At 35.4% G+C, this 16,364-nt stretch overlaps 2 protein-coding genes across 4 annotated transcripts in view; one reads left to right on the forward strand and one right to left on the reverse strand.

Annotated features, from left to right (window-relative positions):
• Window positions 1-3,045, forward strand: part of LOC136987569 (relaxin receptor 2-like) — a 41,735-nt gene extending 38,690 nt beyond the window's left edge. For all 3 annotated transcript variants that reach the window (XM_067285318.1, XM_067285319.1, XM_067285320.1), the window contains 5 exons: window positions 9-238; window positions 897-1,315; window positions 1,384-1,585; window positions 2,520-2,684; window positions 2,755-3,045. In XM_067285318.1, coding sequence (XP_067141419.1) covers window positions 9-238; window positions 897-1,315; window positions 1,384-1,585; window positions 2,520-2,684; window positions 2,755-2,933 — 1,195 coding nt within the window. In that variant the 3' untranslated portion in view covers window positions 2,934-3,045. The remainder of the gene's footprint in view (window positions 1-8; window positions 239-896; window positions 1,316-1,383; window positions 1,586-2,519; window positions 2,685-2,754) is intronic.
• A 5,212-nt stretch (window positions 3,046-8,257) lies between these two features.
• Window positions 8,258-16,364, reverse strand: part of LOC136987565 (H(+)/Cl(-) exchange transporter 4-like) — a 57,595-nt gene continuing 49,488 nt past the window's right edge. The window contains exons 13-20 of the mRNA XM_067285315.1: window positions 15,890-16,011; window positions 12,750-12,864; window positions 10,655-10,750; window positions 10,527-10,585; window positions 10,340-10,447; window positions 8,706-8,824; window positions 8,542-8,636; window positions 8,258-8,466 (exon numbers count right to left, since the gene is read on the reverse strand). Of these exons, the coding sequence (XP_067141416.1) occupies window positions 8,397-8,466; window positions 8,542-8,636; window positions 8,706-8,824; window positions 10,340-10,447; window positions 10,527-10,585; window positions 10,655-10,750; window positions 12,750-12,864; window positions 15,890-16,011 (784 nt within the window). The 3' untranslated portion in view covers window positions 8,258-8,396. The remainder of the gene's footprint in view (window positions 8,467-8,541; window positions 8,637-8,705; window positions 8,825-10,339; window positions 10,448-10,526; window positions 10,586-10,654; window positions 10,751-12,749; window positions 12,865-15,889; window positions 16,012-16,364) is intronic.

Genomic DNA, 16,364 nt, shown 5'->3' on the forward strand with positions numbered 1-16,364 from the left:
AAACGTAGCTACTTCAAGAAATTCCATTACTGCAGTTTCACACCGTACGTCCGAATTTGCACCCCAAAAACGGATGGTTTATCTTCCATGGAACATCTTTTAGTATGGCCCGTGCTTCGTCTCTGTGTCTGGTTTGTCGCTCTCATGACTTGTTTGGGTAACATTTTGGTAATTGGATGGAGGGCTTTGTCGCGAAAAGAAGACCACGTTCTCTCGCTCTTCATTAAAAATCTCGCTGGTAAGAAATTAATTAAAATTCAATATATTCGCAGTAATCCGGAAGTGAGTCGTGATATTTAATTGATGAATTCTGATCCTCAACACGCGAGGTTTTCGCGGAAATATTCAAAATTACAAAGAGTGCATTTAGCAGTACAGTACAAACACTGTCCTGGAATTTTAAGGTTCGGATGTGTACTGTTTTTTATGTTAATATATTCCAGGCTTACAGTGTTGGAGCTACAGTACAAACATTTATCCAATTTCTACTTACAATTTCTACCGTTAGATGATGCGGCTTAGTGCACGAGGCCATTACGTAACATTACAAAAGTGACAGATAAAAGAATTATCATGTACTGTACAGTACGGGCAGAAGCATGTTTTAGTGTATTTTTAAAACTCTTCCACCTGTAAGCACCAACAAGCCTTTCTTTCAGCAAGCCCATTACGGGTCGGCTAGCCCCATAACGGACAATTTCCGAAAAATATTTAGGGTTCAGATCCACTATAGCGGTAGGCTGCCACTTAATGGTTCGACCATTCGTTTGAGAGGGTATTAGGGTTAAAATTTCGTAATGCAATACCATCAGATAACTCGTAATGTTTTACTCCGAAAAACAAATAATAAATTTTCATCAGAAACTACCGACACCTAATTACAAATTGATTTTTAGTTGCAGATTTCCTAATGGGAATATATCTTCTGGCAATCGGATCTCAAGATATCAGCTATCGAGACTTTTACAACAGACACGCTCATCTTTGGATGTCCAGTTGGCAATGCACCGCCTGTGGAATTTTGGCCATGTTATCGTGCGAAGTATCCGTTCTCATACTTTCACTCATAACTCTGGAACGTTATCGGTGTATAAGGACAAATTACCGGGTGGTGACAGTTTCGACAGCGAGATACAGTCTCGCCGCCGTTTGGACATTCGGAGTCATTTTAGCATTATTTCCCACCGTTCTGTGGACGAGTGACAGATCCTTCTATTCCAGCAACGGATTTTGCTTTCCTCTTCATATCGACGATCCCTATACTCTCGGTTGGCAATACTCGGCTTTCATCTTTTTGGGAATCAATTTTTCGGCCGTGAGTACATTTCTCGTTCGACAGATTGAGGAATTTATCGTAAAAATTAATCGATTAATTTCTTTCAGATGATGATGATCATTATTCTGTATCTAAGAATGTTTCACATAATTCGTCGCGACAGGCAAAAATCTCGGCCCGTGATGCTAAAGAAGCACGAAGATGCCGTTTTGGCATTACGCTTTTTCTTCATCGTGCTCACCGATTGTCTTTGCTGGATCCCCATCGTGGTCATCAAGATAATTGCTTTCAGCGAAATTGTCATATCTGGTAATATTATAAACTTTAAAAGTCGATGAAAAGCTGGCATGGGCTCTCGCTCGACTTTCCTGCGCTCCAATAGCGAGAGAACATTAGGAAGCCCGATAATTTTCAATTATACTAGGAATTTTCCCGTTTTTTGTTTTTACTTTTTGGATTTGGAAGTCTCAAAATGTCGAGTTCGCAGAAAAAACCCGGAGTGTCTAATTTGAAAATTATAATTTCTCGAGTTACAACAGCCAGGATGTAAAACGTGCCATCGTTTTTAACCGTGTTACACGTTATACTTTTTACAAATACATGGTAAATAATTTTCTCGAGGGATTATCACACAATCGAAACCGTCGTCGTCTCGTATACAACTAAAATTGTATGTTAAACACATCGAAAACCATGCTGGTCTGTACCCAAAGAGCAATTTGTGTGTAGAATTCATAAGTTGTGTGCATTATTGTTAACCGTGGGCCAAATCAAAAACAGTGGCTTAGACCAGGGATGGCGAACCTTTTTGAGTCCGCGTGCCATATTGTAAGCATACTTAGCTTTAAAGATGTTAATGCGCGCTAAAGTCTTAGACTTCGAATAATGATATTTAAAGAAATTAAACGAATACGCTTTAATTCGAATAAATGTAAAAATCAGATTGAAAAAAGGACGATCGGATGATAAACAGAAAGGACGATCGAAAAGGACAGAAATCATACGATACGTTACGTGCCAGATGATTTCTCTTACGTGCCACTTTGGGCACGCGTGCCGTAGGTTCGCCACCCCTGGCTTAGACCTAAGCGCGGCAGGTTTAAAACATAGAGCGGGTATAGAATCCTAGACCTTAGATCTAAACTCGTTTCCCGTAACCGAAACCGACTTTAGTGTAATACTTTACAGTTAAGGTAAGTAAATAACTAATTATTATTATTTTTTTATTTTATTTTTTGAATAGAGAACCTCTACGCTTGCGTGGTTATTTTCATTTTACCTATAAACAGCGCTCTCAATCCTGTGATATATACTATTGCAGCGCCAACAGAGTTGAGGCGGCGGTTAAGAAAAGCTTTATCGCGATTGTTAATATGTCAAAAATGTTTAGAAAGATTAATGCTTTTAGGCAAGTATAAATATATTAATTTTTAAAAAATCATTATTAATACTATTAATTATAACTTTTGTCGTATTAGAATCAAAAGCCGCCACCTCTTCCATCTTAACTCAAAGCATCGGTTCGACGGAAGTCAGATCGCTTAGTAATGGCTCGCTTCTAGCGACGGTGGGCAGATCTTCGACTAGTAGCGAATCCAGCCGTCGAATGACGTATTGTGGCGCAGAAATTATCGAGAGAGCGGAAACTGTCGTATAATCGAACCCGACGTCACCGGTTTTTTAAATAAGAGAAAACATTTGTAAATATACACACAATCATTGACTTTGTATCATTGTGTTTTATGTGTCAGTAAATATATTTAAAACTCTGTCTTGTGTGCTCTCTTTAAATAAATATTTAAATAATTATCATATCTTTAAATACAATAATAATCCATGTTAAATTTTCTGGGATACGGTACTGTACCAAATTTGTCGGACTTTCTGGATTTTTCTGTTTTCTAGACACAAACTAGATATATAATTAAAATGTAAAACGTGGGAAACAAAGAACGAAATTGCATTTAACGCACCGTATGTCAGCAGTTATACTAAAAATGGGTGTCTCGCTACAGAAACCAAAACAAAGCAGCAGCGCGGAGGAGAACTACAACTGTATGGCCCGCCAAATTCAAAACTAGTTTCAAAAATACCCGGTTTTCTAGTAATTTTGAATTGCCGGAAGCCGGACATTGGTCCGATACTGTATAAACTATACGTTAATCCAAAAACCAGAAATCAACATTCATACAAATTGTATTATGGTGCAGAGCGCGATCCGAAACTGCTCTTTTCGTGTCCAATTTATAAAACTATAAATAAGAAATTCCAATTTATATAACTATAAATTGGAATTTCTTATTTATTACAACTTCGGTTTCTCGTTTAGTCCATCCGCTCGAGGAAGGTGGTTTATGTATACTGCAGATTGTATGCATAATTCAGTTTTCACGACGATGTTTTCTCTTCATAAACTGTTATATAAAGTCGTCGTTTATTTCTACCGTTCAGTTTTACTTTCTAAGATTCGTTAAATCTATCGAATTTTTCTCCCCATTTTAAAATTAGGTTCCTCAGAACTGAATTTCCTACAGTCTATCTATGGAAAAAATCGACTCGAAAGCAACGTCACACGGGATGTGGCTTCAGTTAATCTAATCATCACATTCCCTAACGCTTTGCTTAATTTGTCAGACAATGTGTGAATTTTATTTTATTTTCTCTCGGATGGCAAAACGACTTTTCCGTTAACCATTTTGGGTGTACTATAGATTACTATCTACGGAATTTCAGGACTTTGATTATATATTTGAACTCGGGGGACCGAGACGAGTTCAACGGTACCCTATTTTTGGACCGGAGACGAAAAATAAAAAAGTTATCATACTTTTTCACTTACCATACTTTTTTAACGCTCTCACGAAGACGGCACCGTAGTTGCTAGTACTGCCATCTTGCGGTAAAGTCTGCAAACCGTAACGTCGGACTACGGTCATCTCCAGTAGGGTTAAACACGCGATACGAGAGCGGAGAGAGCGACGCGACTTCCGATCATCGCGCGATCGCCATTTCGGTTAATGTTACTTATGGCAGCGAACGTGGCGGCCCGACTGACCTCTCGTATGGGCGCCACCACACGCCGCCATGCGCTAAACTAGTGATCGATTCACGGTAGTTCTTGAACAAACTAAAAAAATGGGGGAAACGTCTACTAAAGGCAATTTTAACGGCAAGCGACGGGACTCCCGATCGCGATAGCGAGGCCGACTTAGCGGAGACGACGCGACTCCCTATCATCGCGCGATTGCCGAAAAAAGTATGATAACTTTTTTATTTTTCGTCTCCGGTCCAAAAGTAGGGTATCGTCGAACTCGTCTCGGTCCCCTCAGTTCAGATATATACTCAAAGTCCCGAAATTCCATAGATAGTAATCTATAGTATCCCCACCATTTTAATATTTTATAGCATGCATTAACTTTAAAGAATCATGCATTTAATAATTACTATCGTGCTTATTCTAACGTATAACCGGACGCAAAATGTGTAATGGGGATTTTGAATAGCGCAGTGGGAATCCCTAACTTATGCAGCCGATTCTAGGTTTTATAAGTATTTCCTTCTGGTTATGTTAAAGTTAAAATACAGTCAAACCTGTTTTTATGCGGTGGATAGGGACCACATGAAAAAAGTCTCACGTAGAAAATAACTCAAAACCGTACGAAATAACTAGGAATTGCTTTTTTAAACGAAATCATGACGAGGCTTGGCAGCTACTTGGAATCTCGCCAAACCTTTTGGAATCCGATTTAGAAAATACGTAAATAATACAGTACATTTACCTTTAATTTACGCTTTGAAATGAATCTTATCTTAATGGTCCAGGAATGCGAAAGCACTTTGAAGGTTTAATTAACGTAATTAAAACAGACGTAAAATTTATTGACGACAGATGTCGGCACTCGACTGCATCGTCTCGTCTATCGTCTGTTTTACATATTTTTGTCCAGGTGGTGTTTTGTCGACTTAAAAAATAAATTATTTCATTTTTCGCATATTCGTGCAATAATATTACTATAATAAGTTCATTTATGCTATAATAAGTTTATTCAGCTATAATAAGTCAACGTGAGACGTGACAAAACGCACGAGACTAGTCGCCAACTATACCGCACAAATAAAAAATCGCACAAAAAAAACCGCACAAATTAAAAATTCGCATTAAAAAAATCGCACATAAAAAGAGCGCATGAAAACAGGTTTGACTGTATAGATATATATTATTTGTTAATGCATTTTATGTCAGCTTACGTCCCTTAAGTTATTATTTAGCGGATCCTTACGTTTATTTAATTAATTTTATTATTGTTTATATTTTACATGGAATGTTCCAACGGTTTTAAAAAATTTGAAATATGTTGCGCATATACATTCGAACCTGCGCGAGATAACATTCCAAAAGTTAAATTGCCCGATGATGACCTGTTGAACAGGTGGAAATCGTCTGCAATATTATAAATTAATAATTTCTCAGAGGCATAAGGTGTCCGAGTAATAAATAATAATAATAATAATAATAATAATAATCAGCGCAGAGCCCAAACGGTTAGGAGTTGAAAGTTGAAATTTGGTACACAGTTAGGGTACTGTACGTCACGAGAACGCACACTAAGAAGCGATTTTTCGAAATTCCTCCCCACGGGGGAGAGGGACAGGAATAAGGCTTAACACTTCCATCAACAATGAAGTGTTAGGTAACAATGGAAGTGTTACGTAACAATTGAAATGTTCCTTTTGTCAACAACAAGTGTTACGTAACAATGGAATTGTTAAGAGAAAAAGACGTGCAAGACGCAGATGTAGTTTTTTTTCGTTTTTGCGGGAAATCGAACATATTTTTAGACCCATCTAAAAATTCTCAAATTAGTCTGGAAACAGGGGATCCCGATTCTTGCATTCTGCGAAAACTGGTAAGGTTGACTATAACGTAATAATCTCAATCTTCACTATCGTTAATTTTGCCCGAGCAACGCCGGGCCCACCCGCTAGTTTAACTATAAAGCCTGTTACTCAAATGCGGAAACGGACGACAGAAACCGTTGACGGAACGGCAAAACGATGTCACTTTTGCCGTCGAAGCCGACGGAATACGAAGTTGAAAATTTTCAACTTTTGCCGTCGCGGAAAGCGGAACGGCAAAAATTAGACCAATAGGAAGACCGTTTAGTAATGTCGTCATAAAGGTCACGTGGGACGATAGCATTCGAACTATGGCGGTTAGCGTATTAGTGTACAAATAAAGCTTTTTAGCTTTATTTGTACACTAATACGCTAATATATTTCGTTTATACGCTATATTACTATCCGATTTAAATATTAATGTCAAATAGACGTAACTTACCGCGTATTGGAAATGGCGTAATCGAAATTCGGTGACGAAAGCTAACTTTTGACGATTAAGAATATTTCTCCTATCCAAATTCTTTGTTTTTGTGCTTTTTACTTGCGATAGGATCGTAGGCAAAGTTAGAAAGTGTAACGGATATAACAAGGCGTCATTTTCGAATACCGAGACCAGGCCTAAGTACTGCAGTAGCTGTTTATATTTACGGCTGGCAGATGGCGCGCGTTTCAATTGTACGGTAATTTCCGCACGCGAGTACCGGGCTTCATACAGATTAAAGTCGAGACCAGACACGGAAAACTTAGGAGATCCCGATTAACTATATAGGAACTTCCGGCCCAGGCAGGAAGTCGGGTTATTCCAATCCAAAACTTCTCCGAAACGAGTTAGATATATGACCCGCACCACTCTATTGTTAACGTAAAAAGTATGATATACGGCGGCAAGCCACTACTAATTTGAGGTGGAGAGCATATATTTTAAATTAAAAATTGCAGCCCGGCATTGTGACGGTAAGCGGAGGCTGCGGGTTCGAATTTCACTCCGGGCTAGTTCTTTTCTTCCAATGTTCTAAATTATTTAATTATTAATTTAGATAGAGCCTAACGTCTACCTCTAGTACCAAATTACTTAATATCTAATTATTAAAAATAGCCCGATTAATTATGGCAAACGTCTGAAACCGAAAGTTGGAAAAAACGTACAGATAAAGCATTATATCCTTTGATAGAATTTGCATATTATTTGAAAGTAGAAAGTTTAGAATACGGACGATGTGGTTCGTGTTTTATTAATGTTAGGTGCTGTCGGGCGCGTCTGAAAAAACCCTCCTAGAGCCCGCCATTTAACGAAGAACGACTCGAATTGTTGGTATATTTGTCTTGAATTTTCTAAAGCAGTTTAAATTTATTTAAATACGGTCGATGTCTGTGTAAGACAACGAACACTTTTATTGCCTACTGTCTAAATATATTGGACTGTAACAGCTCGACCAATTTCAAAATGTCCGTAATTTTCTAGATCTTTTAAAGTCGTTATCGTTTTGTATAACACGTGTAATACACCTATTTTAGGTCATACTATTTAAATAAATTTGATGGCATCGCTAATTTGAGTAATTTGATATTTTCTTCTTCAATTTTCGAAATCTGCTTGGCTCTGTCAGTTTATTTCGGCGTACGTCCGTGTAATGCAGGTTGCTTTGACGTCGTGTTTTGTTTTACCGTTTTATACAAATCAATTTGCTTTACGGTCACGTGTATAATTCCTCCGATTTTTCGGATTTCGTTAATAGTAGTCCCAAAGGGTCCACTTAGCAGTAAAATTTTGGAACTCGGAACCGGCAATTCTCGTACGATGGTCTTTTAAGACACATCGCAATCGTCTTATTTCTGCGCACAAAAATTACATAACGTACCGGGATACACATCAAAAGCCTTTGTTAACATATCTTCACTGTAAACTATATTAATATATTGTTAAATGGAACTTTTAAGAAAAGAAAGGAAGAAAATCTTTTATTTGTAACGTGGATGTCTGCAATTTCCAGCTCCGGATGACCGAGAAACGGGCAACACTATTTCAATACTGTTCCGATTTTCTGCCAGGAAGGTGTGACAGGGGAAAAAACTTTCGCAGACTTTAATTTTATAACTTTTAATAATGTAAAGAAAAATACACAAACTAAAAACATTTATTTTGACGCAGGCCGACAAATCTTAATTTTAAACTGTACAGGGACTTCTCTCTCCCGACGAGAACTCGGTATTTACAATGTCTTCATAGAGCTCCTCTTATTTGTCTTATATGGCACAATATGTCCTTTTTCGTAATTATTCCCAATAACCTCCTAATTTTAATTACAAATATAATGGTTTATTATTTCGGAAGAAAAATCTAAATACGGTTAAGAGATTCGACTTACCCGTTGTGGATGACCAATGTCTGTCTCAGACCTAATTTTCTAAACATGTCTATGACGGTTTCCATGGGAGTCTGATCGGTGATGGTTATGGGCGCCTGAAATTTCCAAAATTTTATCGTTTCGTGAGAGTAAAAAGGATTCGAATTTCTCAGGATTTCACTTACCAAATCGACTATTTTTCTCAGTCTCAGAGGCGGAGGATCCAACCACGCCGGAGAAGTCAGGTCCGTGAAGAGTACTTGAGATTTTCCAGAAATGCCTTCGTGAGTTTTCTTCGCATTCCCTAAGATTTAAAAAGTATAACGACTGAAATTCCGGAAACGCTCGCAAAATTTTAAGTATTAACGGTGCCCGCAGCCGGCCGAAACTGCCAAACCAGTCGTGGCTCCACGTACCGGGCCGACGGACCGGCCGCGTGGAGTTTTTGGCATTTTCTTCACGTTAGTAACTGCTAAACGGGAACCGGTTTTCCAGACCTCCCACGAGGCATCCCCTCGAAAGATCACCCGTGCGTCACTTTGCCTTATACGAATAAACCGAACCTATACTTAAGTACTGTATTAATGTCTAGGAAACTACAACTATGGAACATAATTTTATGAACTACGGGGCATGTCTTGCCAACATCAAAATGCATAAGACACATCCAAATAGCAAATTAATGGCAACTATGCATCCATGACTAGTAAAACGTCACTAACGTTACTTTACAACAATTGTAAAACTCAATGTGTATGCAAATATAAGAAGTGAGAAAAGTATAAGAAAGCAGAAAGCAATTTCAATCTTCTAGCAATGAATATTAGTAATTGCCACCTTATAAGCAATACATTAATACATGTAATACAAATGATTATCGTTATAATACTTTTACAAATATCTTGTAATTTTATGCTCGATTTCACTTAACGAGTTAATCACTCTCGGTAAAAAAGGCCTCCAAAATTACACGAAAGAAAAAATTTCTAAATATGGCCTAGTCTAATACCTCAAATATCACCGAAATCTAAACACGGCATCTAAAAGGCTTCAGTGTTTATGCAAATTCTGCTATAAACTCTTTAAAGAATGACATTTTTCATAATCCATTATACGGTGCTCGATTACAAATGATGACAGATGCATACAATTGTCAAATTCCTTGCAAAATAATTGTTTCCTTAGTAATTAAAGTTGTAAAATTTTAGTTTAAAAGCAACCTTCTTAAAAAAACACCCATACTGAAAAAATAAACTTCCTAATTGTAAAATCAAAATAGTAAAATCACAAAATAATCCTTATTTTTTCCTTGTTTAATCTCTTCTGTTCAAAACTGTCTGAACTGTTTGGTTCATTTTTTAGAAAATTAACAAGCTAAAAAATTTGAAAATACTTTTTACTAAACTTACTATTTAATTAATGTTGTTGTTGTTCTGTTATGTTTGCATCTCTATTACTTTCTGTTATAAGGGAGTGTTCGACGTTTTATTCGTTCTACCAAATGTAAAGCGGCTCCTACCGAGAATTTTTTGTTAGATCCCGCTTTGTAGTTGTCTTGTCGACAACGCTCGGAGATTTTTTGTCTCGTTAATTTTTTAGGACTTATGTAATTGTTAAAATCAAAACTATGAGTTATTTGCAGGCACTAGCAGAATATTTTATAGTTATGCTACAGTTAGATTTGACAAATTTCTGATATTTAAAGATTATTTTTCTGCATTTTGTACATCTAATTTAAAGTATAACAGAATATTTTAAACTGTATATTTAATATTTATTATCTAATACACTAGATAAAGCTTAATACATTTGTACTCACTCAGTGCAAACGTCAAGTCCGTCCTGGCTACGAATCCTACCAAATATTGAGATTCCTTGGAAACCACGACCGGAAATCCGTTATAACTCGTAGAATTCAGCAGACTTTCTGGTTTGATAAAAAAAAATTCACCCAATTAAATTGATCAAATCCCAAACTCTTTCCTAGTTTGTTAATAGAGGCTCACCTATGTCATCCAAAGTCATGCCGTCTTGCGTAATGACTTGTAAAGGCTCTTCGTTTTTTCTGATTTTTAAAAAATATATTTAAAAACGGGTAATTAAAATTCAAATCGTTAGGTAACAAAATTATTACTTGGGCTTCATGGCATCCGCCGCCAGTGTGGTCTCGGTAAATTCTGTCTTGTTATCCAGAAAAGGATAGCAGTTCAGCTGTATGTGGGCGTCGTAACTTCGATAATGTAAAGGATTGTAAACAAGACACTGATTATTTAACATTGGCATCTAAAACTATGTGTGCCGGCAGAAATTTCACTCTTACATGCAAGTTCGCTTGCAATAAAATCGGTACGGAAGAGGGACGACATTCCAACTCGTCATTTCCGAAGAATCCAATCTAGACCCCACAATTTAAGTCCCGACCGCCAATCTGGACAGTCGACAGCCAGGTGGCTGAGGAAGTTAAGGCATCAGATTACCACTCCAGAAGATACTGAAATGAATCTAGCGAGCATTTAAAATTTTTCGTTGGTGATCCGTCCCATCACCTGGCAACCCATTGCGGGTTGAGTCAGACTCGTGACAGTTATGGGAAAATGAACTCTCTTAGCATCCATAAAACAAAAAATAAATTCCACACGGTTGTGCAGTAGCTAATGTCTTACTGCATAACCATCTGGCCAATCTTGGATGTAAGCTACTTGCAAAATCAGTTTAACATTTCGTTGTCTCAAAAGAAACTTACAGTTAAATTTGTATGTACAGTGGGCGATTGGATAACAAACATAATCCGTTCCAAAACTTTGTTCATTAACCGATTATCGATTTACCATAGATTTTTATGGCAATTTGATTCATTTGTTCTGGAAACCCCAAAAAATAAATAAATTATATACTTTCTTACTATGTTTATTTACATGTAATAAGAAACTAAAAGCAATCTCTCCATTTTTTCATAGATGGCACATCTTTGTTTCTCAGATGTGATTTTCGTTACTCCATTAGCTGCTCGAGTCTTCTTGATTATATCTTTTTTAGCTAAGATTGTGCCTGTTCGAGCCACACCGAATAGCAGCATCGGACATTTCTGCCCACTCTCTACATTGGCTATTATCTTGCTTGGTTTCTATGGTGAGCTCAGTTCTTGACACTCCACTCCTTTTAAGCTTCATAATATTATCATTGTCTTTTTGAAATAAAAAGTTCAGAAAAGCACTCACAAAAATTCAGTAAACAGAAATCAACTAGCACACAAAAGAATTACGTAAATGTGAGGCCCGAATGAAATTCGAAATTTTGGTGTTAAACAGTTAACGAATATCCAACAGAACAGTTAAACTATCACCTTTAGAAAATAAAAACTGATGCAAAACTTAACAAGTGCCCAACAGTCTTCCAAAGACTATAAAAAATTATTTGTCAGAAAGGTAAACAAAAAGCTGGAGTTACAATGGAGAGTTTCAAACTTCAAAACAGTGTTAAATAATATCTGATTGGTACTGGGTTGAGCGTCTCTCATGCTCCGAAAGGTTTCAAATTGTTACCTGTAGACAAGAAAAAACAAATTGGCATTCATTATTTTACGTCACTTCTCTTTGTGTTTGTTCTGTGAAGTGTTCGTTGTCCAAACATAAAAATCTTTCACGAAAGTGTTCGTTATCCAATTTGTTCACTGTCCGAACTGTTTGTAAACTGATCACCCACTGTATTGAATAACTATACAATTCTCCAAAACAGTGTTAAATTGAGGATATAGACTATGTATAATGCTAGGTAATGAAATAAAAGCAGAACTCATTAGTAGTGGTGAAGTAGCTTGGCAACATGTGACAAAACACACTTCTCATACCACTGGGTCATGGCATCACCTAGTCCGACTCACATTGTCACCAACTGTTCACACTACTACTCATGACTTCTACTTTTCTTTGATCATCTGTTATACATAAACTAAAGAAATTTTTTTTAAATTCATTCATTAAAGAAAAGTTCAAAATGCAAATATTATAAAATGAAGCAAATTTTTTGCTTAATTTTATAAATGATTTTTTTTTCCATTTTATGTGCGTTTTCATTTCTAATAAGATTCTGACAAGTACAGAACCTTAAAATAAATACAACGAAATATTTTGCTTCGTAAATCATCTTTACGGCTTGAATACTACAATCTGAAGAAATCAATTTAAAAATCCCTTACAACTTAACTTAGTATCGCGTAATAAAAAGGATACATTCCTTCTTTTCCAAAAGCATCACCCACCCACTTGCTGGTCATGATGGCCACCATAAGAGGAACGATGTAGTTGACGCTTCCGGTCATCTCGAACATCACCACCACCAGAGAAACTGTCCGGTACATTTATTTTTATATACAAATTTTAAAACCTAATATTTAAATTTTTATCAAATGCTATAAAATATTAATACAGTGGAACCTCGCTTAACAAGCATAATTCGTTTCAGAATCTTACTTGTAATGCAAAACACTCATTAAGCGAAACAGTTTTTCCCATAGAAATTAATGTAAACTACGATAATGCGTTCCATGCCGAAAAAATACTCAAATATTTTATGTATAACGTTTATTCAAAGAAAATTACACAATATACATTATCAAAAAGTATGATCTTTTCTTCTAGCACAGAATGAATCAACCTGGAATGCAAACTCGATTTGCAGAAAACAAAAAGAATCAGATATGTCTGAAGATGCCAAATGATATGCCAAATTCTTGGGCTATGTAAAAGCAATAATTAAATATTAGAAATTAATTAATTTGACTAGAGGTAGGCAGTTAAATTTAAGGTTAATATTACCTATGGTTCAAAGATGGCGGCTTGTCTGATTCCAGCAAGGAAACAGTGGGGATGCACGTTCTAACCTATTCTAATAATTTTGTTGGTAATAATTATGGTAATTTATTAGAATAGGTTAGGTTAGGTTAGAACGTGCGTCTCCACTGTTTCTCTTCTTCTATTTGCTGGAATCAGAGACGAGCCGCCATCTTGGAACCATAGGTAACATTAACCAAATTTAATAATTATAAATAATTAATTTTTAATTTAGACATTTCTAAAATTTAATTTGAAATTGTCATTAAATTTAATATGAGATGGCAGCATGACTGCCTATCTCTAGTTAAATTAATCAATTTCTAATATTTAATTGTAGTCTTTACATAGCCCAAAAATTTGGCATATCGTTTGGATGTTTATTATATAACGGGCTATGGTTGTTGATGTATATACGTAATATGTGTGAACACAAGTTTGAGAAAATGTGTGATCGGGAGCGACACTAAGATGCTAGCAAAACACGTGCTAAACACAGACTGATGGAGCATGCGCACAATCCAGGATTTCCCTCTCCTTGTCACTCATTATGCGAGGTGCTTGTTAAGCGAGGTTCCACCATACAAAGTTCAGCAGAGAAAGAAAAATACTAAAAATTTATGAATTAATTTTTTTTATTTATAATTATTGGATTTATTGTCTGTACTAATACATTTAATTATAATATCAAAGTGACTGTTTTAAGTTATGCTTGTGGATAGAGATAATTCTAACTTAATTTTGAAGGTGGAAATTCTGTTAAATCCAAACTTAAATAAAAATGAAGTTTTAAAATATTTTCAAAAAAAAAACAAAATTCATTTGGCAGTTTTGTTTTGAGAAATTTAAATTTTGTAACAATCTGACTAAAATCTATTGGATATACAATTCATGTAACAAATGAACAGGTGGATTCCTTTATTCCTTAAATATTATAAAATTAATTTATAATTATTATATCTAAGAAGAGATAGTAGCCTGGAGGCCTGTCTCCTGCCAAACTGCTTAGTAATTATTTTTAGCCTGAATAGCCTGATAAAAGAATACAACTATTAATTTTATATTTGAAGTAATTATAAGGTTACATATATTTATTATTATATATAAGTTCACATATTGATACATAAATAATCTGTTAATGTTTTTAAGGATTATTTATTTATTTGTATGTGCAGTTAGAGAAGAACATATTGATATCACTCTATTTTTCTATAAATAATCTTTTATTCTTTGATGATAAATGCATTATTTTGTCCTAAAAAAGTTTATTTAAAAATTAACTAAAACTAACTAATTTTATTACCAACAGCTCTATCATGCTACAGCATTTTGCTATATGATGACAAACTGCTTTGTATCTCGACATAAGCAAACAGATCGTCGTGTGGCAGAAGGGCATATGCCAGACGTGGGCAAATGCGGCTCTTGCCGAAAGTGTTAATTTCTGTTTTTCATTATTATTTTTACAATTTTATTTTTATAATTTTGTAAAAATATGTTTATTAAAAAAATTTAATACTTGTTTTATATTATATTTATATTATATAATAAAATTGCACACCTTACCATACTATCTGCCAAGACAGTACTGTGGCTGTGGCTCCCATGCATTTTTCAAAACCTACATTTCGGCTCCCACCGAACTCTTGCCTGCCCACCCCTGGCATATGCTTACAAAGGTCAACCACAAATGTTCTACTCAAAAGTATCCAATTTTAATTTGCCATAAAAAATGAATTGTTTAAAGATGTATAAAAGCAACAAGTGGCATCTGGTGAGAAATCTCATAAAGTTTTATAGACATTTTTTTCATACTGCAAGATGGTGCATAAGTCAAACTGTGAGCATTACTGTTCAGTCATGAGTAATGGCTTTGCCATAAAAGAAAGTGCAGGTCATGATCTAGTATGCCCATTAACATCTCCCAAGATCTCTCAATCTGATCTCTAGATTTCTTTCTTTGGGACTACGTGAAAGATATGGTTTTGGAAATTTCGATCAGAGACCTTTGGATCATTAGGAGCAGATCATTGCAGCCCTCACCACTGTAAGACAAGACATGCTGCAGCTTATATACTAGGAAATTACCTACCACCTTGATGTTGTCACTATGACTGCTGGAGTGCGCACAAAAAAAGTAGTGATTTTTCAGAGAAGTTTTTATCTCATAAAATCTTTGGTGGAAAAAAATGGGTAATATCTTTAACCATTAATTTTTTATAGCCAAATCAAACTGTGTACTTTAGAGTGAAACACCCTGTATAAAGAAAATTTTTTTATGTATTTGTGTTTATACTCTAACGTGAAATTTAATATTATTATAATAATATACAAAATACATTTTATCTATATAACTAACATAATTAAATAACCATCCTATTCATCAAAGTATATTAGAAATATCATATCATATATATGTTCTAACTCATTGGGATATTTGTGTTCATTGTTTATTGTTTTTTGTAAAACTGTTTTTAACATTTCTTTCTTATACACAGAGCAAATGAATATTCTTAAATCGATCTCAAACAAGAACTTACCGGTCATCCTCGTCACTCCACCGAGACAAGCTGCCGCACCAATCATGGCATATAGCCCCGGAGTTATGCAGTTTTCACCTGTACGACATGCTTCACGAAACAGCCAGCTGTTTTTATTTGAACTGCAAGAGATAAATGGAGTTGATCTTAATAAATGTGAAACAGGCATATTCATTTTATATTCTGTAACTGTCAGAAAACAAGCATTCAATTACATTACATTAAAAGTAAGAGTTTAGATTTAAATCTCCCTCAACTTTATTTGTAGAGTAAAGATTTTGACTTTTTAAGGTCATTCCCTTAAAAAGTCAAAATCTTCACTCTACAAATAAAGCTGAGGAAGATTTAAATATGATATTAGGCATGAATTAAAAATGTTTTCCTCTTGCATTTTTCAGAATATCTGTACAAACCAGTTATACAAATAAAATATTCTGTAAAACTATGTATAAAATAATATGTAAAGCATTAAGTT

The sequence above is a fragment of the Centruroides vittatus genome, unplaced genomic scaffold, assembly GCF_030686945.1.
Source record: "Centruroides vittatus isolate TY-2023 unplaced genomic scaffold, ASM3068694v2 scaffold_2520, whole genome shotgun sequence".
In the NCBI taxonomy this organism is placed as follows: domain Eukaryota; kingdom Metazoa; phylum Arthropoda; class Arachnida; order Scorpiones; family Buthidae; genus Centruroides; species Centruroides vittatus.